Source organism: Eubalaena glacialis, chromosome 14 (assembly GCF_028564815.1).
Source record: "Eubalaena glacialis isolate mEubGla1 chromosome 14, mEubGla1.1.hap2.+ XY, whole genome shotgun sequence".
Classification (NCBI taxonomy): Eukaryota; Metazoa; Chordata; class Mammalia; order Artiodactyla; family Balaenidae; genus Eubalaena; species Eubalaena glacialis.
The window spans coordinates 64,797,878-64,823,435 of NC_083729.1; the positions used below are offsets into that span (position 1 = coordinate 64,797,878).

The following is a 25,558-nucleotide window of genomic DNA, read 5'->3' on the forward strand; positions in this document are numbered from 1 at the left end:
ATTTAATTGGGCATCTTGTATTTTTATTGCAAGATCTGGTAACACTATATGTAAATAACTTGGTCCTCATCCAACTTCACTCAGTTGTTTTGACATCCATTGATGATTCTCAATTTTTACTATGATTTTGTCAAATAGTCGTTTTCTAACTGCATCATTCTTCTGCACTTATTAGTTGCTATTCCATCTGCCTATCTTTTTATCCACTATTAAAGCGCCTGGCACACAGTAGGCACTCAGATATTTGGGCAGTGAATGAACGCGTTGGCCGAGCTTCCGTGACAACGTTTGGCAGGGGCTTGCCTTCCTCAGCCAGTCTCGGCAAGCTATCGAGCCTTCGGAACCATGCAGGGCCTCGCTCTTGGCTCTTATTGCTCCAGTCACAAGTATGGCTTTACTGGGCTTCTCTACGTTTAAAGGAAGACAACCGATCGGTTCCTTCAGCTCCAGCGGCCCAACAGACTGCAAGTGGAGAGCCGCAGGGACCAATGGGTGCCGGCAGGAGGCGGGGCCTGCCACGCGGCAGCGGTATAACCGCAGGGCCGGCGCGCCTTTCCCTCCCGGCGCTGGCCATGGCTGCAGCGTCCCTCTTATCCGCTTTGGCCACCCGGCTGCTCCGGCCGGCGCAGAGCTGCCGCCTCCACCATCGCCCCTTCCACCTCTCGGCAGTTCGGTAAGAGGGTCGGGGGGCTGTGTCAGCGCGGAAATCCGAGGGGAACCGAGCACGGGGCCCGCCCAGGGACTCCCTTCATGAGCATCTCCGTCCCAGGAGGTGGTGGCCACCGAGAGGGGTGTGGCGGGGCGACGTGGCATCCCAGAGTGGCCGCAGCCTACCACCAGGGCGCTCGTTCGGCTGTGTGGGCTGAAACCGGGAGCCCGCCTTTCGGAGGAGCCGGTCTCCTGCAGGCTCCGGGCGTCGCCCTGTCTCAAAGCCAGTCCGCCGGCTGAACGGGGCCCACGGTGTGGAGCGGAGGTGCTGGCGGGCCCTGGGGCGCCGCGACTTACCTGGGAGCATACGGAGGTCACCGGCCAGAACCTGCCGGTCGCCCTTGGCCCTGATACCAAGAGCGGGAAAGCAGAGGAGATGTTTTGGCGAGCGCGGGGAAGAGTTGTGAGTGAGCCACCTTCCGTGAGCCGTCCCTTCCCGGGACCCTAGCGGCGGCGGTTAGGGCGGAGCCTTGCTCGCCGGGTACCAGCACTTCCCTCCTTCTCCCGGTCGTGGGTGTGGCTCGCGCTGCTCTACAAGCTGCCCCTTTCCCTCCCAAGAGAATAAATGTGTTGTGGTCACCAGGACTTTGACTGCAGCCCACCCGGAGTTGGTCAGTGCCAGACCGAGTAAATTGAGGTGGTAAACGCCCGGGAAGAGAAGAGGGAAAGCTCTGTTTGCGTTTTCTTAGGGAGGTAATAAATATTTCCTGATTTTTTTGGACCTCAAATTCCTATTCTAAACCTAGGTTGAAGAATCTTTTTTTGGGGGGGGGTGGAGGGGGAGCTGTGATTTCGTTCCCTAAAGCTATGCACCCTCTTTCCCGTCAATCTTTAGAGCCTTTACACTGCAGAGACCTAAGCCTTGTAACAGCAGCCCCTTTATCCAGGCACTGTGCTAGGCTGTGCGAATTCAGAGATGGTAAAAGCGGTTTTCTTTAGTGGAACTCCCATACTTGTCAAGAGGCAGAACACGTACGTGTGGCAGAAAATGTAATTTCCAGTCAGTGTAAAAATGCTATTAGAGACGTTTCCAAGGTGCTGTTGGAGCACAGAATGGGGATTAATGCGTTCTTGAAAGAAGACTTCAGAGGGGACATTTAAGGATTTCCTTTGTCTGACCCTGACCTGCCTTTCCAGCCCCATCTTTCATTACTGTCTCTTCTCTTCCCTCTTCCTACCTTCCTGAGTTCTGGCCACATGTGCTTTCATGATTGAAAAGAGATTTATAAAAATACTCCAATTCCTTACCTAAAGAACTGGAACAGTTTGCTCACACTCTCCAGTAACAAATGCCTTGCTTTTGGGGCTTCCCTGGTGGCGTAGTGATTAAGAAGCGACCTGCCAATGCGGGGGACACGGGTTCCAGCCCTGGTCCGGGAAGATCCCACATGCCGCGGAGCAACTAAGCCCGTGTGCCACAACTACTGAGCCTGCGCTCTAGAGCCTGCGAGCCACAACTACTGAGCCCATAAGCCACAACTACTGAAGCCCACGCGCCTAGAGCCTGTGCTCTGCAAGAAGAGAAGCCACCGCAATGAGAAGCCCAGGCTCCGCAATGAAGAGTAGCCCCTGCTCGTCGCAACTAGAGAAAACCCGCGCGCAGCAACAAAGACCCAACGCAGCCAAAAATAAATAAACAAAATAAATAAATTTATAAAAAACAAAAAAGCAAATGCCTTCCTTTCACTGCCTTTTCTGAATGAAATGTAGGTTTCCACATCTCTGAAGGCAATAAGTACATTTGGTATTCAGTGTTCTAATGTATTGCTTTGATTACTGCTAGCTGGTAAAATTAAAACATCTTTTAAAAAGTATGGGTCTAGGGGCAAGACGGGAATAAAGATGCAGACCTACTAGAGAATGGACTTGAGGATACGGGGAGAGGGAAGGGTAAGCTGGGACAAAGTGAGACAGTGGCATGGACATATATACACTACCAAATGTAAAATAGATAGCTAGTGGGAAGCAGCCGCATAGCACAGGGAGATCAGCTTGGTGCTTTGTGACCACCTAGAGGGGTGGGATAGGGAGGGTGGGAGGGAGGGAGATGCAAGAGGGAAGAGATATGGGGACATATGTATATGTATAACTGATTCACTTTGTTATAAAGCAGAAACTGATACACCATTGTAAGGCAATTATACTCTAACAAAGATGTTAAAATAAAATAAAATTGAACAGAAATGAAAAAAAAATATGGGTCTGAATGTATTCCCTTTTTTGGGGGTGGGTAGTGTGAGAGTTTTCATGGTTAGAGAGATAGTACTGTAGTCTAGGCAACAGTGAGGTAAAGAAAAAAATGGACTTTGGAGGCAGAAGTTTGTGTTTGAATTTTGTTTCTACTGTCCTCAGTTTCTTGTTCTGTATAACAGGCTTATTATAATAGTCCCAAGGTAACTGAGAGTAATGTGTGTAAAACTCTAAGCAAAATATCTCGTGTTTAAGAGATGTTAGATCCATCCCCCTTTGTGTCTTTGTTCACTCATTACTGGTTCCATTAATTAGTAGATAACAGAACTCTTTCCAAAATAAGTTGATCATGAATTGTAAAATGCACCTGATATTAATTTTTCATGGAAAATTACAGTACTGTAAACTATTGAATTAGAAGGAAAGTGAAGATGCTTCTGACTTGGATTTCAGTTTTTAATTTTATTTAGATAGTCCTCTTCTTTCTAGTATGTTGATTCATAATTTTATTGGAAATTTTTCTAAACACATCTGTGAAAGCACTCCTAAACGTGTTAGCTAATATGGTTAATAAATTTTGGATTCCCCGTGGGACTGATCTCAGTCTCCATTTCCATTTATTTTGGGGTAGCAGTAACTTTATCTGCCCATTGGCAAAAAAAAAAATGTTGGGAAAGTAGGTAATGACTCCCTCTCAGGACTGTGTTTCACATTTGGCAGAGTTGTGGTATGCAGGCGAGGGCTAAAACACAGTTATGTTATAAAAGATACTCATTGCATTGTGGCTTTGTTTTGGTTCTTGTTACTCTTTGACTTCTTTTTTTTTTTAAGCAAATTGGCATAACATCCAGAAGTTGCCTTTGGAACTTGGAACACTGGATTCTCCCAGAACCCTGTGTCCTTAACTTTATTATATCATGCTTAGCCCAAATATGCTGTTACCATTTTCTCTAAGTTTACTGCTTTCAAAAGGAACTTAAAAAATTTTTTTTAAATGAAGTGCAATCTAAGTCCTACTCACTGATTATTTTTATAAAACTATCCTTATGAGTGTATAAATAGATAAATATATCTATTGTATATTAAGGATGTGTGTGTATAAATTTAGCCAACAGAGTTAGAAATTAATTTTTAGTGAATATATATGCCTGACACTTTATTTATTTATTTTCTATTATTGGCCATGCCATGTGACACGTGAGATCTTAGTTCCCCAACCAGGGATCGAACCCCCGCCCTCTGCATTGGAAGCTCGGAGTCTTAACCACTGGACTGCCAGGGAAGTCCCCACATGCCTGGCACTTTATTTGTTATTTCATTCAATATAAATGACTGTCCTAAGCCCTTTTAAAGTAATCTTTCACTCTATTCTATTCCAGGGTCGGGAATCTATTTCTGGTGCGGGGCAGGTATTACTATAGATCAAGAATGTTGCCAGGGGTATTTGTATCAGCAAAGCCCTTTTATTTTATTTTTTTTTTAAGATTTTATTACAGTTATCTTTTTTTTTTAAACATCTTTATTGGAGTATAATTGCTTTACAATGGTGTGTTAGTTTCTGCTTTATAACAAAGTGAATCAGTTATACATATACATATGTCCCCATATCTCTTCCCTCTTGCATCTCCCTCCCTCCCACCCTCCCTATCCCACCCCTCTAGGTGGTCACAAAGCACCAAGCTGATCTCCCTGTGCTATGCGGCTGCTTCCCACTAGCTATCTATTTTACGTTTGGTAGTGTACATGTGTCCATGCCACTCTCTCACTTTGTCCCAGCTTTACCCTTCCCTCTCCCCGTATCCTCAAGTCTGTTCTCTAGTAGGTCTATGTCTTTATTCCCGTCTTGCCCCTAGGTTCTTCATGACCACTTTTATTTTTTTTTAGATTCTATATATATGTGTTAGCATACGGTATTTCTTTTTCTCTTTCTGACTTACTTCACTCTGTATGACAGACTCTAGGTCCATCCACCTCACTACAAATAACTCAGTTTCATTTCTTTTTATGGCTGAGTAATATTTCATTGTATATATGTGCCACATCTTCTTTATCCATTCATCTGTTGATGGACACTTAGGTTGCTTCCATGTCCTGGCTATTGTAAATAGAGCTGCAATGAACATTTTGGTATGTGACTCTTTTTGAATTATGGTTTTCTCAGGGTATATGCCCAGTAGTGGGATTGCTGGGTCGTATGGTAGTTCTGTTTTTAGTTTTTTAAGGAACCTCCATACTGTTCTCCATAGTGGCTGTATCAATTTACATTCCCACCAACAGTGCAAGAGGGTTCCCTTTCTCCACACCCTCTCCAGAATTTATTGTTTCTAGATTTTTTGATGATGGCCATTCTGACCGGTGTGAGATGATATCTCATTGTAGTTTTGATTTGCATTTCTCTAATGATTAATGATGTTGAGCATTCTTTCATGTGTTTGTTGGCAATCTGTTTGTCTTCTTTGGAGAAATGTCTATTTAGGTCTTCTGCCCATTTTTGGATTGGGTTGTTTGTTTTTTTGATGTTGAGCTGCATGAGTTGCTTGTATGTTTTGGAGATTAATCCTTTGTCAGTTGCTTCATTTGCAAATATTTTCTCCCATTCTGAGGGTTGTCTTTTCATCTTGTTTATGGTTTCCTTTGCTGTGCAAAAGCTTTTAAGTGTCATTAGGTCCCATTTGTTTATTTTTGTTTTTATTTCCATTTCTCTAGGAGGTGGGTCAAAAAGGATCTTGCTGTGATTTATGTCATAGAGTGTTCTGCCTATGTTTTCCTCTAAGAGTTTGATAGTGTCTGGCCTTACATTTAGGTCTTTAATCCGTTTTGAGTTTATTTTTGTGTATGGTGTTAGGGAGTGTTCTAATTTCATTCTTTTACATGTAGCTGTCCAGTTTTCCCAGCACCACTTATTGAAGAGGCTGTCTTTTCTCCACTGTATATTCTTGCCTCCTTTATCAAAGATAAGGTGACCATATGTGCATGGGTTTATGTCTGGGCTTTCTATCCTGTTCCCTGATCTATATTTCTGTTTTTGTGCCAGTACCATACTGTCTTGATTACTGTAGCTTTGTAGTATAGTCTGAAGTCCGGGAGCCTGATTCCTCCAGCTCCGTTTTTCTTTCTCAAGATTGCTTTGGCTATTCGGGGTCTTTTGTGTTTCCATACAAATTGTGAAATTTTTTGTTCTAATTCTGTGAAAAATGCCAGTGGTGGTTTGATAGGGATTGCATTAAATCTGTAGATTGCTTTGGGTAGTATAGTCATTTTCACAATGTTGATTCTTCCAATCCAAGAACATGGTATATCTCTCCATCTATTTGTATCATCTTTAATTTCTTTCATCAGTGTCTTATAATTTTCTGCATACAGGTCTTTTGTGTCCTTAGGTAGGTTTATTCCTAGATATTTTATTCTTTTTGTTGCAATGGTAAATGGGAGTGTTTTCTTAATTTCTCTTTCAGATTTTTCATCATTAGTGTATAGGAATGCAAGAGATTTCTGTGCATTAATTTTGTATCCTGCTACTTTACCAAATTCATTGATTAGCTCTAGTAGTTTTCTGGTAGCATCTTTAGGATTCTCTACTTATAGTATCATGTCATCTGCAAACAGTGACAGCAGCAAAGCCCTTTTAAAGAAGTCCTCCTCAACCCTAAATCTGAATTGGATTTGTAAATATTAACATGTTTTTAGTTCCTTAATATATCATGAGTATATATGAAATGCTATTGTATATTTTGTGCTCTGCTAGAATTATCATGTAAAATCGAGTAAATGCATTAGGTTTGCTATAAAATTGTGATATCTTCTTCTTTTTTTTTTTTAAGTGAAAGAAGGTTTATTCAGGGAGAAACACACTCACTAGACAGAGGGTGGGCCATCTCAGAAGGCAAGAGGCAGCAGGGTATGGGGTTGTCAGTTTTTATAGGAGTGGGTAATTTCATAGGTTGATGAGTGGAAGGAGTATCCCAGCTATTTTGGGGAAGGGGTCGGGATTTCCAGGAATTGAGCCACTGCCCATTTTTTTACCTTTTATGGTCGGCCTTGGAACTGTCGTGTGGGTGTGTCATTTAGTGTGCTGATGTGTTACAATGAGCGTATACTGAGGCTCAAGGTTTGGTGGAAGACAACTTGTCCACCATCTTGGACCTAGCTGGTTCTAGCCAATTTATGTCATGTCCTTGGCTATGTCATTCTTTAAAAGGTTGTGCCCTGCCCCCTTCCTGTCTCATTCCCCGCTCAGAGATTTTACTCCCATAATCTTATGGGAAACAGAGGGGCAATGGTCTGTCATCTGTAGCTGCTTCAGGGCTGAGTAGGGGCATCAACCCTGCCTGTCAGGGAGTGACAAATCTCTGGATGCCTGATCTAGGGGCCCCAGGAGCAGGACAGCTTCTTGTTTTAAGTTGACATGAGCTCTAATCATTGCATAGCCATCATCTTGATGTGGAACTGCTTCTGTAGCCTCCCTATGAATCTTCTTGAAGATGAAGCACTTTTGGAAGAGCATCAGAGTACAATAGTAACTGTCTATAAATGACGAAAGACTTAAAAGGTTAAATATCCGATTACAGTGTAATTGATAAAGAAGCTTGGTTACTGTTGTGACATAGAACATTTTAAGATAACAACTAGAACTATAGCATTATACCAGGACATATCCAAATTTTAGAACCTTTATATAATTTTTAGAATGTCTATATTAATAACATTCATCCATACAGTATATTTTTAAATAGGTTTATTACTCATGTGATAATGCTGTCTATGTAATTTAACATACTAAATAATACTAGTTAAATATTTCTCTCTGAGATGCCTCAGGGGCCCTCTAAAGCACCCCAAAGTTAGTTGAAAGTCAGAAGAACTTTAATTAAAATTTGACATTTGGGAAGTTTGTCAAAAAGTTTAAAACACTTGATCAAATAAAATCATTGGTCACTATGAGACAATACTTATTTCTTAACCAAAGTGTCAAGAGATCTCAAAAGCAAATACAGATTAAAGGCAAAGAAACTCACACAATCTGTTATCAAAAATGGCATAACTTCTCAGTATTTTTTCATTCCTCACATGTTCTTTTACTGAAAACACATATCTTACTTTCCTTAAAAGTTTTTTCCTCATTGAGTTACTCCCATAACTAAATTTGCTAACAAATTTGCAATAGATATAATAAGGTCTAGTAAATCTAGGTACAACAGAAGTATTTTTTCTTTAAGTAAGTTTATTTATTTATTTATTTATTTATTATTTATTTATTTTTGGCTGTGTTGGGTCTTCGTTGCTGCGCTCCGGGTTTCTCTAGTTGCGGTGCACAGGCTTCTCACTGCAGTGGCTTCTCTTTTTGCGGAGCACGGGCTCTAGGTGCGCAGGCTTCAGTAGTTGTGACATGCAGGCTCGGTAGTTGTGTCTCACGGGCTCTAGAGTGCAGGCTCAGTAGTTGTGGTGCACGTGCTTGGCTGCTCTGCAGCATGTGGGATCTTCCCAGAGCAGGGCTCGAACCCGTGTCCCCTGCATTGGCAGGTGAATTCTTAACCACTGCACCACCAGGGAAGCCCACAACAGAAGTATTATACTTAACATTGATGACTCTAAAGACATGTCTATATTAATCAAACCAACAAGCTTAAGCCACCTTCAATACCAGATATCAGTTTAGTACTGAATATTTTACAGATAACATGAACCTGAAGTTCATTCTGGCCAGATTACTTTCTATCTCTAAGTATCTGTATAAGCACTTAATTTTCTTTAAATCAACTAAATAGAGCTCTTTTTTGAATTAATTTTTGGCAATACCATACATCTACAGCACACACATAGATACATACAAACATACAAACAAACCCAGAGGCCTCATAGTTCCCATTCCAAAATTTTAGCCAAGAGTCAGGTACAGCATCAGTCTACAAAGGAGGTTGGATTAAAATTGGGTTTCTGGCAGGTGGAACAAATAAAGCTCACTTGTCTAGATGGCTAAACCCTTTTTACTAATATTTATGGAAAAGATACTAAGATTTTTATTTGTCCATGACAAGTTCCAAATTATTTACCGCCTTTTTCAAAATTTGCATTTTAAAAAGATGGCAGAGATAAGGGTTCCTGGAAAAAAACAGGTAGGATATTTGCATCTCAAAGGCACAGGTAAGTTCCTCCTAGGATGACTTTGTTTCCCCTTTGTTTAATACTTACAAGCCTCTTCAGATAAATAGGGAAGGTTTTGGGAGTGGTAAAAGGATTGTGAGCTTTGTATTTGTTTTTGGAGCTACATCTCTGGTCCTGTAAAGACTAGATTTGTAAAATAAGGACAGTTTTTTTTTTTTTTTCTTTTTTTTAAATTGGGTGGCTCCCTCAATGATATTGAAGGACTGCTATACCCATTTACCTATGTTGAGGAATGTTTTACTTTCCTCATTTAGCTTAGGGGAGAAGTCCTTCCCCCAAATTTCTATCAAGTATGGTTAGCTTAGTCAGACCAGTGGCCTCCCATTTTTACAAACACTTTTGGGGATCCTCCCTGGGTTTAAGAAATTTTTAAATTATGGCCCTCAGTCAGGCCTTTGGTCTGAGGCGGCTTGCCTACGGCCTCATGTGATCGCATTTTTAAAGGTAGCTGGACAATTTCTAGCCCACGTTTTTTCCTTTTTTTTTTGGTCCATTCCATTCCTATCATGTAAGCACCCTCAGCTTGAATTTTATAAGCACACAGAGTGGAGGCATTCATGGCATTTCAGTGTCTGGATCTGTCCAGTCAAAGGCAAAGAGATACTGGGGTGCAGGGGAATGCAGAAGAAAGCGACCTTTAGTTCTTGAACTATGAACTAGTTTAACAGCCCATAGTTTAAAAACTTAGATGGGGTGGAATGTAGATCTCTCACTTGGGACTGAGGTAGATTCCTCTGACCAAGAGCAATTGTTTTTCTTGGTGGGTGCTATCTCTGTGAGGATCTCCAGCTTGGATTATTGTCGGGAATTTAGTGAGCCAGTCCCTTCCCAACAAGGGGAGGGAGCACTCAGGCATGAGCAGAAACTGATGTGCAAAGGTAAAATTTCCTAGCAAGCAGTTGAGGGGAGGAGTGAATCACTGGTTCAGAGCTTTCCATCAATCCCTGTTATTATACAGCTTGTGGAGGACAAGGGTCCAGGGAAATCAGTCAGCACGGAGTAGGCAGCCCAGGTATCTAATAAGAAAATAACTTTCCTACCTTCCATGTCAAAGGTTACCCGAGGCTTCTCCGGAGAAATGACCAGGTGTCCTTTGGGAGCCAGAGAGGGTCCCGGGCCCCATCAATCTTCGATCCTTTTGGCCATCATTGCTTTGGGAGCCCCGAGTCCCCTTTGGGACTGGGAGCAGTTCTGCTTCCAGTGACCCTCTTGGTCACACTTAAAACAGATGCTTTTTGGCAAGATAGTGACTCTGATCCAGCATTCCTGGATCCTGTCCTCACCATGGGTCTTCGCAAAGGATGGTAACCCTGGGGTGGTGCAGGGATTAGGGCTGCTGCCAGTTGTTGTGCTTTTTGCTGTTGTCCCTGAATCCTTTTTGCCTCGCTGTTGTTAAATACTCCAAAAGCCAAATCCATGAGCTGATTTATGGGGGTCTGGTGTCTCCAGCTCCCCGGATGCGGCATCAGGGGTAAATGGTCCGGAAGACTGTCCCCCCTCACAATTGGGGGAGGTAGGAGTTCACGGTAGACCTCTCGGGGAGGTGGACTCATAAAGAGATCATCTAAAACATTTGGCTTCTGTGAAGAAGGCACTTTGAAAGGGGTGTGAGCCAGGTACACCCAGCAGGAGTTCTTTAGACCTGGATTATGGAATAGGGTCATGAACGTTTGGATGTATGGGACTTCCCCCCATTTACCTTTCCTTTTACAAAATAGGTCCAGTTGCAAGATGGTATTGTAATTCAATGACCCAATTTTTTTTGGCCAGATCACTTCGTCCCCTAGTTTGTATTGGGGCCATACAGTATTGCAAAAGAAAATTAATTTTTTTCTTAAACCACCCTGTCTAAATTTTCCCCAGTTAGTTAATATGCATCTGTAACAGGGAAGAGCCAAATCAGACTACATGTTGGATCTGTTTCATTTACTTTATCTTTTTATTTATTTATTTTATTTTAATTTTTTTTATTTTTGGCTGCATTGGGTCTTCGTTGCTGCATGCGGGCTTTATCTAGTTGCGGTGAGCAGAGGCTACTCATCGTTGCAGTGCGTGGGCTTCTCATTGCGGTGGCTTCTCTTGTTGCGGAGCACGGGCTCTAGGCACGCAGGCTCAGTAGTTGTGGCTCACGGGCTCTAGAATGCAGGCTCAGCAGTTGTGGCGCACTGGCTTTGTTGCTCCGCAGCATGTGGGATCTTCCCGGACCAGGGCTCAAACCCATGTGCCCTGCATTGGCAGGCAGATTCTTAACCACTGCGCCACCGGGGAAGTCCTGTTTCTTTTACTTTAACCTTTGCTTTCTGCTGCTTTTTTTTCACTAAAAGGATACTGTCTATACATAATGGCCTGCCTTGGGGAACCCTGCCCCTCTGCCTGAATGTTAAACCAAAGTGCCTTTGTTCAGGGAAACATCCGGACCCTGTTCCACTTGTGGATGGCTACAAGAAAGAAGAAATTAACACGTCCCCTCCCCGAGACTGGCCATTCCAGGTGATATTTGCAGAACTTATGGCCTTTTCACTTTATTTCCTCATCTCCTCCCCTTCTCTGTGCTATGAAAGAAACTGGCATCCAAACCACGATAAGATGGTTATTTTGAGACTTCAGTCTGCCATCTTCTCGGTCTGCCGGCTTTCCGAATAAAGTCGTATTCCTTGTCTCAACACCTCATCTCCCATCTATTGGCCTGTCGTGCAGCGAGCAGGGCGAGCTTGGACTCGGTGACACATCCTAGCAGCGAGTCCTTCGGGATGCTTGTAGTTGCCCGCATTTTTTTATTGGGATGTCTTGATAAGATGGGAGTCTGATGGATCCTGGCCAGGTTATTTGTCCTGCCATTCTCCCAGTGTCAACAGTGGGGTCCCTGTGAGCATCCGAAATCTGCCTGGTCAGTGAGCCTGAGTAGGTCCTTTGGATTAGTCAAGGAAAGGAATAAGAGCCAGTGGGAGAAAAAGCAACTAGAGTCCCAGGGCCTAAATCCTTCAGAGAGGGGGGGAGGAGACCTAGGCCCTGAGCCAACTAAATGGATTAACTTTATCAATTAAACATAAGAAAAACAAATAGAAGGGTAGGGCTGAAGGGCCACAAGGCAGTGATAACAATACAAGGCAACAGCTCCCCTCAGGATATGGTCCTTCTGATGTTGAGGAGGGCTACCTCTCCACAGAAGTAAAAGAAGCAAGACCCAATGTGCTGGCAAAGCCAGCTGGGAGGCTCAAGGATCAGTAGACAGTCCAAGAAGTCAGGAGAGAAGGAGGATAATAAGGGAAATCCAGGACAGGAGGGAAGGTGTACAGCCATGACGCTTCCTAAGAGATTTGTAAGCCTGCTGAGAAAGGTGCTCACCCACTACCTCCGCTGAGGGGTTGATAAAGTCCGCCTGGGACCCCCACAAGAGCAGTGCTCACCCACACTTCCGCTCAGGGGTGTCTGTGTGATATCTTCTTAATACTTCAAAAGATGCAAATACAAATTAATGTTTAATATAAGGTTTAGATATAAAATTACTGCATTGTATCTAAGACATTGAGATTTGGTTTAAAGTAGGTATTTAATCACAATGCAACTGAAAAGCAGGCATTGAAGGCTTAGACCATTAAAGCTTTAAAGTTTTTAATTAACAGTGGCCTTGAGAATTAATTATATCTGACCATACAAGATATCCAGTACCTTGATGTTATCCCTGAGAATTAAATACTTGCTATAAGGGGAAATAGATTGTTTCAATGTTTCAAACAATCGTATTCTTCATTGGTGTTGAGGTTGGAGCATTCCTTATGACACTGGGGACAAAAATCTAAAGGGAAAGTCTTGTTTTCAGTGAGGTGTTTTTTCTTTTTCTTTTTTTTTATATTTAATTAATTAATTTATTTATTTTTGGCTGCTTTGGGTCTTCGTTGCTGCGCACGGGCTTTCTCTCTAGTTGCGGTGCGCGGGCTTCTTATTGCAGTGGCTTCTCTTGCTGCGGAGCACGGGCTCTAGGCGCGTGGGCTTCAGTAGTTGTGGCTCGCGGGCTTCAGTAGTTGTGGCTTGCGGGCTCTAGAGTGCAGGCTCAGTAGTTGTGGCGCACGGGCTTAGTTGCTCCGCGGCATGTGGGATCTTCCCGGACCAGGGCTAGAACCCATGTACCCTGCATTGGCAGGCGGATTCTCAACCACTGCACCACCAGGGAAGTCCCCGGGGTGTTTTTTCTTAAGGAATAGATGCTTGTCCTACTTTAAGTAATGGGAACTTTAAGCATATATGTGGAAATAAGAAAACCAGGAATCCTCCACGTTGGAACCAGGAAGAGCTGTTCTTATTGTTCTTACCAATTCTTACTGGGAAGAGATAGGCTTTCAGAGATTTGAATATGTTTTTGGGAACTGAAGGTTCTTCTAGATCTGAGTTTTCTCATTGTCTCACCCCCAACAAGCAGTTTCTCATCCATGTGGTTCTAGCGTGTGAATGTAGTTCAGAGAGGAGCTCTTACTGGTCTAGTTCACTACCACTGCTCCTGGTGAATAAACCTTTGCACCAGCTGGACCGCTGGCCAGCCTAGAAATTGTTGTTCTTGACATCAGATACTTACTCCTGGTGTGTCAGCTGTGGATGGGGCACTGGGGTCTCGGGGTAGAGCACACTGCCACCTATGAGATGGAATTGCCTTAGTCCCCCTTCTAATCCCTATTCTTCATCAGGAAAGTCTTTTCCAGGAGGGGCTGTAGGGAGTGGTAGGTATTTGAGGTTTGTCTAGTATATTGCTTATTGGTTTAACTGCATAGCATAATTTATATATTTAAAAGCATGTATAAATTAAAAGCCAATTCACTAACTGGGAAATGATTTGATACATGACTCGGTTCTAACAACATGGGCAAAACACAACCTACAAATGGCATGTAAGCATATAGGAAAAACTATTTAACCTCATAGTGGTGAGTGATCAAATAAAACAATGCAAATTAACAACAAAAAACTTTTTTTTTTTTTTTTTGGCCTATCAATTTGTCAATGATCAGAGGCAGGATGGTGTAGCATTAAGAGCCTAGACTCTGGATTCAGAAGCGCTAAACATGAGACCCAACTTCTGTTAAGTACTAGCTGTCAGTTACTTAAACTCTCTACGCTTCAGATTAATGATAGTAACTATTTCAATCAACTTTATCCTCCTAATCTAAAAAAAAAAATGGTACTGATGAACCTAGTGTCAGGGCAGGAATAAGGACACAGACGTAGAGAATGGACTTGAGGACACAGTGGGGAAAGGGGAAGCTGGGACAAAGTGAGAGAGTAGCATGGACATATATACACTACCAAATGTAAAATGGATGGCTAGTGGGAAGCTGCTGCATTCCACAGGGAGATCAGCTCGATGCTTTGTGACGACCTAGAGGTGCGGGATAGGGATGGTGGGAGGGAGGCTTAGAGAGAGAGGGTATATCGGGATATATGTATACATATAGCTGATTCACTTTGTTGTACAGCAGAAACTAACACAACATTGTAAAGCAATTAAACTCCAATAAAGATTAAAAAAAAAACCACCTTTACCCTCCTAAATAAGTAGCTGGACACAGATTTACCACTTTGAACCTATCCTTCAGATTTCAGTTGTCCCTCAGATCAGGAGCTATGTATTCTAAACTTTAAGTTTGGTGAATTTTTTTCTTTTTCTTTTTCCAGTTTTATTGAGAAATAATTGACATGCATCACTGTATAAGTTTAAGGTGTACAGCATGATGGTTTGATTTACATACATTGTGAAATGATTACCACAATAGGTTCAGTTAAAATCCATCATCTCATATAGGTATATAAAAGACAAGAAAAAAAAACTCTCCTTGTGGTGAGAACTCTTAGGATCTACTCTTTTAACAACTTTCTTATATATCATACAGCAGTGTTAACTACACTGGACGTACAGCCCCTCCTTTTCCAGGAGGGGCTGTAGGGAGTGGTAGGTATTTGAGGTTTGTCTAGTATATTGCTTATTGGTTTAACTGCATAGTATAATTTATATATTTAAAAGCATGTATAAATTAAAAGCCAATTCACTAACTGGGAAATGATTTAAAAGCATGTATAAATTAAAAGCCAATTCACTAACTGAGAATGTAGGATGTACATTACGTCCCTAGTACTTATTTATCTTATAACTAGAAGTTTGTACAGTCATCCTTCAGTATCTGAAGGGGTTTAGTTCCAGGAACCCCCAGGATACCAAAATTCCCAGATGGTCAAGTCCCTTATATAAAATGGCATAGTATTTGTATATAACCTATCCTCCTGTATATTTTAAATCATCTCTAGGTTATTTATACCTAATACCATGTAAATGCTGTGTAAATAGTTGTAAATACAATGTAAATAGTTGCCAGGTGCAGGGCAAATTCAAGTTTTGCTTTTTGGAACTTTTTGGAATTTTTTTTTCCCCAATGTTTTCGACCCATGGTTAATGAATTCTCAAATGCAGAACCTGCAGATAGGAGGGTCCACCACGCCTTTTGACCACCTTCTTCCAATTCCCCCTCCCCCACCTCCTGAAGTTTTGGGTATTTAATAACACTTTTGTAGCCTGATCTTTACTCTTTACAAAGATTCAAGCTATTTGTTTTTGTGATTCTATTGCCTTCTGCAGAAATGAAGCTGTTGTCATTTCGGGAAGGAAACTTGCTGAGCAGATCAAGCAGGAAGTGCGGCAGGAGGTGGAAGAGTGGGTGGCGTCAGGCAACAAACGGCCGCACCTGAGCGTCGTTCTGGTTGGCGAGAATCCTGCAAGTCACTCCTATGTCCTCAACAAAACCAGAGCAGCTGCCGATGTGGGTATGTGTCACTCTCAGACCCCGACTGCTGTTAAACTGAGACTTATCTGAGGCAAACTCTATTGCAATTTATGATTCCTTTTTCTGATTAGAAAACCCAGGCAGAGGAGACTAATGTGATTGAACTGTATCCAAATATTTGTCATAACGAAATCAGGCTGTCTACTGGGGAGGGTTATATACTAGGACAGGAGGAATATGGTTGGTATTCTTGGTGTCTTCTGGAATGTAGTCTGAATTCTGTTCTAGTCTAACATTTGATAGGTGACCTTGAACACAGTTTACATCTGCTTTCCTTGAGCAATAATGAGTCTGAATGAGGTGTTTGAGCATTTGGTTGAGGAGACCTCAGTGATGTGGCCTAGAACACAGTCATGAATTTGAAGGAAATGACTCTGACTTCTTTGAAATAGCCTTTGGTTTCTCCACCAGTTGGTTCCAAAGCCAGTTAAATCAGCAGTGTAGAAGTGGTTGGAGGTTTGAATGCAGAAGGCACAGGTCTGAGTGAAGGGAGGCTTGTGTTCCAGGTCTCGCTGTACTGCAGACTCTGTGTGGCTGCAGACCAGAGGTGGGTAGGCTCAGCTATGCCGTTGCCCGCTTCTCTGTGGGTCAGTGGTCTGAGCACCGTGTGCCTGCCCTTCTGAAGGGCTGTGAAACCTCTGGCGTGCCTGGCCAGTGTTACTGGACTGTGAGCCCTTGGTATACTCTATTCTTGATCACTGAGGATTGAAGCCTCCTGCCCTTTTCATTGAAAAACCTTTAGAACTTCTAGAAAATAGTAAGCCATGGCTTTCTAAGACATTGGGATGGAAGGTAGTGTGATACAGTGGAAAGAACATGGACTTTGGAACTGGAAAGATTGTCTTTGTCACCAGCCAGCTTGTGTTTCAATTTCACTGAGCCTTGTCTATAAAATGAGGTTGATGAGGATTATGTAGTATAATATATAGAAAGTATCAAGCTAGGGGGAAGGGTAAGATGTGACAAAGTGAGAGAGTGGCATGGACATATATACACTACCAAACATAAAACTGATAGCTAGTGGGAAGCAGCCGCATAACACAGGGAGATCAGTCGGTGCTTTGTGACCACCTAGAGGGGTGGGATAGGGAGGGTGGGAGGGAGGGAGACGCAAGAGGGAAGAGATATGGGGATATATGTATATGTATATGTATAGCTGATTCACTTTGTTATAAAGCAGAAACTAACACACCATTGTAAAGCAATTATACTCCAATAAAGACGTTAAAAAAGAAAAGACAAGAAAGTATCAAGCTAGTATTCTTTAGTGTTTGTATTTGGGAAGTTACTTAAGGTTACTTGTGAGCCGATTCAAGCTTTCCAGCTACCAGGGTGGGTATGATGATAAAAAGCCTCGATGGTAGCGTGGCAGGCAACGTAGCATTGTCTCAATAAATGCCTCTTTTTTTTTTTACCTTGAAATTTTCTTATAGGAATCAACAGTGAGACAATTGTGAAACCAGCTTCAATTTCAGAGGAAGAACTGTTGAATTTAATCAATAAACTAAATAATGATGATAATGTAGATGGCCTCCTTGTTCAGCTGCCTCTTCCAGGTGAGATTTGGACACCACCATTTAAAATGATTTCTGGGGATTTCCCTGGTGGTCCAGGGAGTAAGGCTCCGTGCTCCCAATGCAGGGGACCTGGGTTCGATCCCTGGTCAGGGAACTAGATCCCACATGCCGCAACAAAGATCCCACATGCCGCAACTAAAGATCGCGCATGCTGCAAGGAAGATCCCGCATACTGCAACTAAGACGCGGTGCAGCCAAATAAATAAATATTTTAAATGATTTCTGAGGAATGGAGAGGCTTGTTACTTTATACAACTGGCCCCTTGTGTGGATTTGACATAAAAGGGAGGTAAACTCAAGAGAGTGAGTATGTTATTAGATATGGGACAGACCTACTCAGAATACCAATTACTCCTTGATTTGGTATTGAGATCTTAAAGCAAAGGACAGTGGAAGGAAGCAGTTGTACAACAGGACACTGGCTTTGATCTTGGCATTTGGCTTTGCTCGATGTGTGTTCCTTATATGCAGATGAAGAAATAAGTCATGGGGGCGAGCTGTAAAAGCGGAATAGGTTTTTGTGGCAAACCAGGTAAGCTGGAGTCAAGCAGTGCTAACTACGTAACAGTGACTTAAGACCACTGCTCTGATTTCTTTTTCAGAGCACATTGATGAGAGAAAGATCTGCAATGCTGTTTCTCCAGACAAAGATGTTGATGGCTTTCATGTAATTAACGTAGGGCGAATGTGTTTGGACCAGAATTCCATGTTACCAGCTACTCCATGGGGTGTGTGGGAAATAATTAAGCGAACTGGTAGGTATATCCGTCTCAGTGTTATCAAGGCAGTACTTACAAATGGTAAAAATTCATGCAAAGAGTGGAAACTCCCACCCCACAGCCTCTAGTCCTGCTCCCCAGAGCCTAACTCCTTTAGCAGTTGCCTACAACTGTTTTTGCTGTTTAATCCAGAAACCTCTGAGGGAAACTTAAGCTTTAATAGTGGTGATTGTGCACACTCATAACATTTTGCAGCTTATAAAATGTTTCCTTTTAGCTTTCACTGTGTGTAGCGAGTGATAGTCCAGTTGACTGATGAGGCAATAAGCTTAGTGAATTCCTTCATTATCACAATTAGAGTCACATCCTAGGCCATCAGCCTTCCTTTTCCTTAGGTGCTCTTTCTAAGATAATCAGGCACTATCTTAAATGCAAATATATTTATTTTTCATAGGTATTCCAACCCTGGGGAAGAATGTGCTTGTGGCTGGAAGGTCAAAAAACGTTGGAATGCCCATTGCAGTGCTGCTGCACACGGACGGGGCGCACGAACGCCCCGGAGGTAAGGGTTTTGCTCCCCGGGATGAGTCCTCTTCTCCCTTACGAGAGACGCTTGAGAGACTGCCCTGTGGATGTTTGGAAGTGTTAACTTTGTTAAACTTTGTTTTTGTTGTAATTTTGTTAATAGGTACTTGGGGAGTAATCTTTGTAGGAGAAGCTGTACTCAGTGTCACTTGAAAGTTCATTTATATTCACTAGTATGGAACTAGTTCAGAGATAGATATGCCTCAGAAATTTGAGTTTTGAGTATAAGTATGGTTGTAGACAATTAGAATTTCCAGTTATGGCTTTGATAGTTGGAGCTAAGAAGTAGAACTTTTTCAAAGTTAGTGTCCTGTTCTGTGCCATTTAGTAGAAAAAAATCTTAGACCAATGCAAACAATTGAATTGATATTACTGTAATGTGTCATCATTGTGTCAAGTTCTATTAATTTGAGAAAAAGCTTCAAATCAGAGTTAATGTGATTATCATAATATGACTATACATGATTATATCAGAAATAATGTCAAAACTAAATATTTCCAGGTATCTTTCAGCATACTTTTAAGAAAAATCCTTGAGTAATTCTAGTGATATTTTGTTTAGAAAGGCTGTTAAATAGGATAAGGAATAAATCTAAAGATGTATGACTCCAAAGGGTAGAGCTAGGACCAACAGGTAAAAGTTACAAGAAATTTATTTGTTTTTTTTAAAAAATGACAATTGGCTGCCCAGAAAGTATGGCACAGGAACTGTCAATTATTTTTTCAGAGATGTTGAATTTCTCGCATGGTTTGCCTAGTTGAGATCTCATCCAATCCCAGCTTTGATTCGGAAATATTTTTTAACTCATAGGTGATGCCACTGTCACAATATCTCATCGATATACTCCCAAGGAGCAGCTGAAGAAACATACAGCTCTTGCAGATATTGTGGTCTCCGCTGCAGGTAAGAGCACCAGGGAAGGGGCGGGAGCACGTCACCTCAGAGGGTGAAGATGGGACTCTCATCTTCGAATTTGCCTGCTGCACTGCTGTTCCATTCATTATTCTCCTAGGATTGATAATCTGAGCTGCTTACAAAGATGAGGAGAGAGTTGTGGTTGGAATACTGATTTCTGGCATTCCATTATAGATTTGATGGATGAATGTTTTTTCTACAGCCTGTTTACTATATGAAATTTAAATGTTTCCTTGGTTAATAGTTTTTATAGGTTTTTGTAAAACAAGCTAATTCGTTCTTCCAGGTCTCTTGAAATTGAAAGTAGATAAGAATCTTATCTAAGAATCTTCTTTTCAGTACTAAACCGATCATTCCTATCTCCATTTCTAGGCATTCCAAATCTGATCACAGCAGATATGATTAAGGAAGGAGCAGCTGTCATTGATGTGGGAATAAATAGAATTCAAGATCCCATAACTGCTAAACCCAAGTTGGTTGGAGATGTGGATTTTGAAGGTAAATTCTATAATTTTTTAAAAATATAAAAGTCAATAAATACTATTGTTATTGGACATTTAGGGCAGACTATTTTAACTTTTAAACTTATGTTACCTTGGTAATACCATTTAAAATGCTTTCCATGAGAATTAATTAAGAAAAATCTTTTTAACAATTACAGTCATTCTAGAATTATTTTAGGTGTTTGTATCATCAGATTATGGAGAACAGATATAGAGTTTTCAGAGAATTGTTTTGTTTTTTTCCGCTTAGGGCTATTTTATAATTAAAACAACTTCAAGACTTTTAACAAGTCTGAAAATTTAATGAAGTGATTTTCCTAAACTATTGAGTCTCCTAAAAAGTGTTACAGATTTCTCATTTTCATACTGAGAGGAGATATCACAGACCTGGCATGTTAAAAGTATGGGACAGAGCCAAATTACTAAAATTTTGGAATTTGCTAGTAGATTTCTCCTTTCAGTTCTGATTTTATCTGAATTTTATGCCAATAATCCTATTGCTAGCTTTCTGTTTCTTCTAAAGCAGTCAGACACAAGCCTAGGTTTCTACGTATTTTTCCCTTTAGATTGGAATAAAAAAAATCTTACTTTTTATTTTCCAGAAAATTACTTTGCTTGGTGCTTTGGGCAAACAGTATAGTTAAATAAATAGGATGAAATTAAGAAAATATTGTAGGCAGGTATTAATTGAAGTAATGCTTATTATTATTATAGTTACACTTCCCATACAGTTAACCTACTGAGATGTTTCTTTTTAAGTTGATTTAATATGGAGGAAAAGTATGACTGGTAAATTATAGGTTGTTTAGATATATAAATATTCACTGAACAACTCTGCTTATTATATGCGTGTTATTGATTTATTTATTTTTGGCCGCTCCGCACAGCATGCGGGATCTTAGTTCCCCCACCAGGGATTGAACCCGCGCCCCCTGCAGTGGAAGAGCAGAGTCCTAACCACTGGACTGCCAGGGAAGTCCCTATATGTGTGTTATTTTATATTAGTATGTTCAAAAGCCTTTACTCTTGAGTAATGTAGCTGTGATTTTTTTAAATGAGTTTGAGGCTTATGAAGATGCTTATGTATTTTATTGCTTTTTCTTTGAATGCTTCTTCCATGATAAAGTACATACAGTTCCTTTGCCATAATTAAAGCAGTCTACCTGTCTTATTTCTATGTAGGAGTCAGGAAGAAAGCCGGTTACATCACTCCAGTCCCTGGGGGTGTTGGTCCCATGACAGTGGCAATGCTAATGAAGAATACCATTATTGCTGCAAAAAAAGTGCTGAGGCTTGAAGAGCGGGAAGTACTGAAGTCTAAGGAGCTTGGAGTAGCAAGTAATTAACTATTGTGTCTTCTGTGTCATGAACAGCACTCCAAGCTAGTTCACAAGGAAAACCAGGCCAATAGAAATGCAATATTTATTCTACTTAAATGGTTTAAAACAATGCTTTCTATTTATTTGTAAGCTTAAATGGGTGGGTGTTTGCACACATAGCTCTGCAGTTACCCACCAGGGAGCACGCCACTATCGTGCTGGGTCATGGGATCCAGCCAAGAGAAGCCATTAACCTACTGATTAACAGGGGGACACTGTCACATTGAGAATGGCTGCCTAACTTTGTCAACCACTTCAGTTAAAATTTGTCTTTTTTAGGAGGGCAGCTATGCTTACCACTATACCACCAACGCTGCACAAATTTGTCTTTTCTACGATTGCATTTCCCAAGTGCTATTCCAATAATGAGTTGATGCTCACTTTAGGTTCCAAACCTTTTGAGTTCAACTGGTCAAACCAAAGGAAAAATGTTGCAAGAGAAAATTAGGGAAAAGGTAAAAAAGAAAGAAATGATGGTAGTTGAGTAGAAAAAAAATTACCCTAATTTAATATATGTATTGATTGATAACCAGAAGAAAAACTACATGTTAATAGTCTCCTAAGCTGTCATTTTGTAGCTTAGTCATTGGGAAAATGTTTGGGGTTGTTTCATTTGCTATTAGCCCTCGTTTTATGTTGGTTACCATTCCTGAGGTTTCCCCATTTTAGTTTTCTAGGATTGAAAGGCTTATTTTATAAATTATTCATGTGTGTTGTCATATTTGACTTTCCTACATCCTTAAACTTCACTGTCAAATTTTTATACTGTTGGGGGTGTCTGTATGGTTTCTTTAGTGTGTCTTGAAACCTGTATTTGGAAAACATAACTTGGGCTTGATGATCATTAGGGCAGCTTGTATAAGTGTGCAACTTACTTTTCCACCAAAGAACTGTCAACAGCTGCCGGCTTTTCTCTGATGCATCTGTTGGCTTTCCTTGATTGATTTTTGAGAACTTGAGTTAATACTGAATTTAATCAGACTTTCTGATTAAAGGACTTCTTTGTTTCATTTTGTTTTTTTAAATAAAACACTTCTGACTGGTATAGAATGAGTTTCTGAAATACTGTATCTTTCTGCTACTATCTTGTTGTGACCTAATTTTTCTCATTGGATGTAATCAACCTAAATATTCCTATATGTGGTAATACCCAATCCGATGCCTTAAACAAATTGGTTTAAAGAGCTGTGGAGAAACCAGCCTAGTCCTTTTAATCTTACATCCCAAAAGGTCGTGCCAAGCCAGGAGTTTAATCTGTAAGATTCATTTAAGTGGTTAGTCTTGTTCTGATTATTTTCTAAACCATATGTTCAGTTTACACAGGAGTTCTTGATGTGTTTTGCCAAGCCCCCCCCACCACATATATATAAATGTTTTTCGTGTGTCTGTGTGTGTGTGTTTAAAGCATTAGTTTGATTGCACAGATTGAAAGGTATTTGCTGTGGCACATTTGCAGCGAGGATAGGTCCGGTGTGTTCTGCTCAAGGGCTGGATATTTGGCTTTCATGCAGGCAGAAGCAACTCCTGTGCCAGGCAGCTTGAGGCAGAGAGAGGAAGGAGAACAATGCAGAGCTGGCCTTCTCCCCCCCTTGTTCATCTGCCGCCTTTATGCTTTTTTTTATACATTTATTTATTTTATTTATTTGTTTTTGGCTGTGTTGGGTCTTTGTTGCTGCGCGCGCTTTCTCTAGTTGCGGCGAGTGGGGGCTACTCTTCATTGCAGTGTGTGGGCTTCTCATTGCGGTGGCTTCTCTTGTGGAGCACGGGCTCTAGGCGCACGGGCTTCAGTAGTTGTGGCATGCGGGCTCAGCAGTTGTGGCTCACGGGCTCTAGAGCACAGGCTCAGCAGTTGTGGCGCACAGGCTTAGTTGCTCTGCAGCATGTGGGATCTTCCCGGACCAGGGATCGAACCCGTGTCCCCTGCATTGGCAGGCGGACTCTCAACTACTGCGCCACCAGGGAAGCCTGTCGCCTTTATGCTTTTGATAGTTTTCTGGAGATGAAGAGGGGTGATAGTTGCGAGAGATATTTTTGCAAGTGAGGTGTAGTTCCTGTACATAAGCCATGCCTGCTGACTCACCCAAATTATTAAACATGGAGCAAGATGAGCAGACAGGATTAAGTTTTATTGAACTGTAGTTACAAGTTACTGTTACTGCATGGAGAAGTACCAATATGTCAACCTATGAAAAGCTATGGAAATTAAAATGTTCGTGTGTGTGTGTGTACAAAATGCAAATGACAGGCAATGTGAAAATTACGGTGATCAGTTTACAACAACAAAAAATTAACATTCTAGTTTTCCAGCTTGTTTGATTAATCAAGCACATTTACTCCTGAATCCACAACATTTCTACAATTCAATTTGGACAAAGTGCTATTGGAAATCAGCCAGTTTTTAAAACTGAAATGTTAAGGGTAGATTGTTAGCTCTCCCAGAATTGGTGCAGATGAAGACAAAGAATTTATACTTAAACTCAGGCAATGGTTCTGGATTAGTGAGCAGCTAAGTAATTCTGCTGCCCTCAGTAGAAGTGGTGGAGGTTTAGAGCTTTACCTCATGGCAGTATACTTGGAAGGGAGTTCTGAGATTTAATTTAATAAACACTGAGAGCTTTCTATGGACCAGGCACTGTACTGGCTCTGGGGATTACAGAGGCAATTAACTGTCCCTGTACTCAAGGTGGTTAATGATCTAGTGTCATTTGTCTTTAAAAAATAGAAAGGGATAAAGAAAAAGCACCTGCATTTGTCATCTTGAGTAAATGTGGTAACCGTAACCAAAGTGATTTACTCAAGATTCAAATCCACAGTTTTTTTGGAGAAGGTAAATGTCAGATGCATTGTGGCTATCAGGCACACAGTAGGTGGTAAATAAACACGGTTGGTGTTTATTAAATGTGACTTGAAGATAAGAAGACTGATCTTAAGTTTCATGAGGAAAAGAGTTTGCTTCACTATTAACGGGTTTTAAATCTACCCAATTTGTTTCTAATTATTCCTTTAAAGTACTAGTCTGACTAGTATTACAGAGTTTTAACCTTCCAAAATTTCACATTAGCCCTGCCTAATATGCAATATTCATGTGAATGCAAGTTTGACTTTGGGAATCAGGCCATTGAAAACTTGCAGGAAAGACCTACCCAAATGCATAATGAAATGTGATTCTGGGCTTGAAAAACCAGTGATACTAATTTAAAGGATCATTTTGTTGATTTGCCATGTGATTTGAGATTTCATTTTAACAGGAACTATTTTGTTTTTAAAATATCCACTCAAACATGTTGGTTCTTTCATTACCAGACTTTTAGAAATAGCTTTCAATCTGGAAAAGCCCCAGTCACACTTCTGTGCTGGAACAAGGCTCATAATGCAGATAGTTCAAACTTGTCATATGACCCTTAGAAAACTGAATTGGATGGAGAGATAAGAGGTCCTTTTTAGCATTTCTTAATATGCAAAATTGCAAAACAAATTTTCCAACCTTGGTCTCTTAAAGTATGAGTATTTTAAGTTGTTTTAAGACCATCTAGATAATTTAAAATCTCAGCTTTAAAAAAAAAAATCTTAACTGATATTTGTTTTAAATAAAAATTGACTAGTGCCCCTTTATCTTAGCTACAGTTTTGAGAGAAAGCATTTTTTCATTTCAAAAGAAATGTTATAATTTCTATGCTGGACTGCATTTTAAAATAAGGTGTAACATTTAGCTTTAGTTATTTTCATAACTACAGAGGGAAGTAGAGGGCTTTGCACGTAAGTAGTACTTTTCATCAGCAGCTCTCCAGTTTTCAATCAAGCAGAATGACTCCCTCTGTTTGGTAAATAGGAAACAGGTTTGGAAAAGTGAAGGGTTTTGGCCCAGACCCTCACAGTGAAGACTAAACCAGGCCCTCACTCTGTGCCCCATCCGTCCTCCTAGAGGGTGGTCTCGCTGTCAGCTTCTCTTCTGTATCTTTCCATGTCTGTGAAGTCACAGTCTGGCTCCATCTCTA

The 25,558-nt window shown here is 41.1% G+C and overlaps 1 protein-coding gene across 1 annotated transcript; it reads left to right on the plus strand.

The window, feature by feature from the left end:
- The first annotated feature begins 568 nt into the window (after positions 1 to 568).
- Positions 569 to 22,600, plus strand: MTHFD2 (methylenetetrahydrofolate dehydrogenase (NADP+ dependent) 2, methenyltetrahydrofolate cyclohydrolase). Its single transcript, XM_061211430.1, has 8 exons — positions 569 to 673; positions 15,680 to 15,864; positions 17,318 to 17,440; positions 18,064 to 18,216; positions 18,635 to 18,742; positions 19,577 to 19,669; positions 20,054 to 20,179; positions 21,367 to 22,600. The coding sequence occupies exons 1-8, from the start codon at positions 573 to 575 to the stop codon at positions 21,528 to 21,530; spliced, it is 1,053 nt and encodes a 350-aa protein (XP_061067413.1). The 5' UTR covers positions 569 to 572; the 3' UTR covers positions 21,531 to 22,600.
- The last annotated feature ends 2,958 nt before the right edge of the window (positions 22,601 to 25,558 follow it).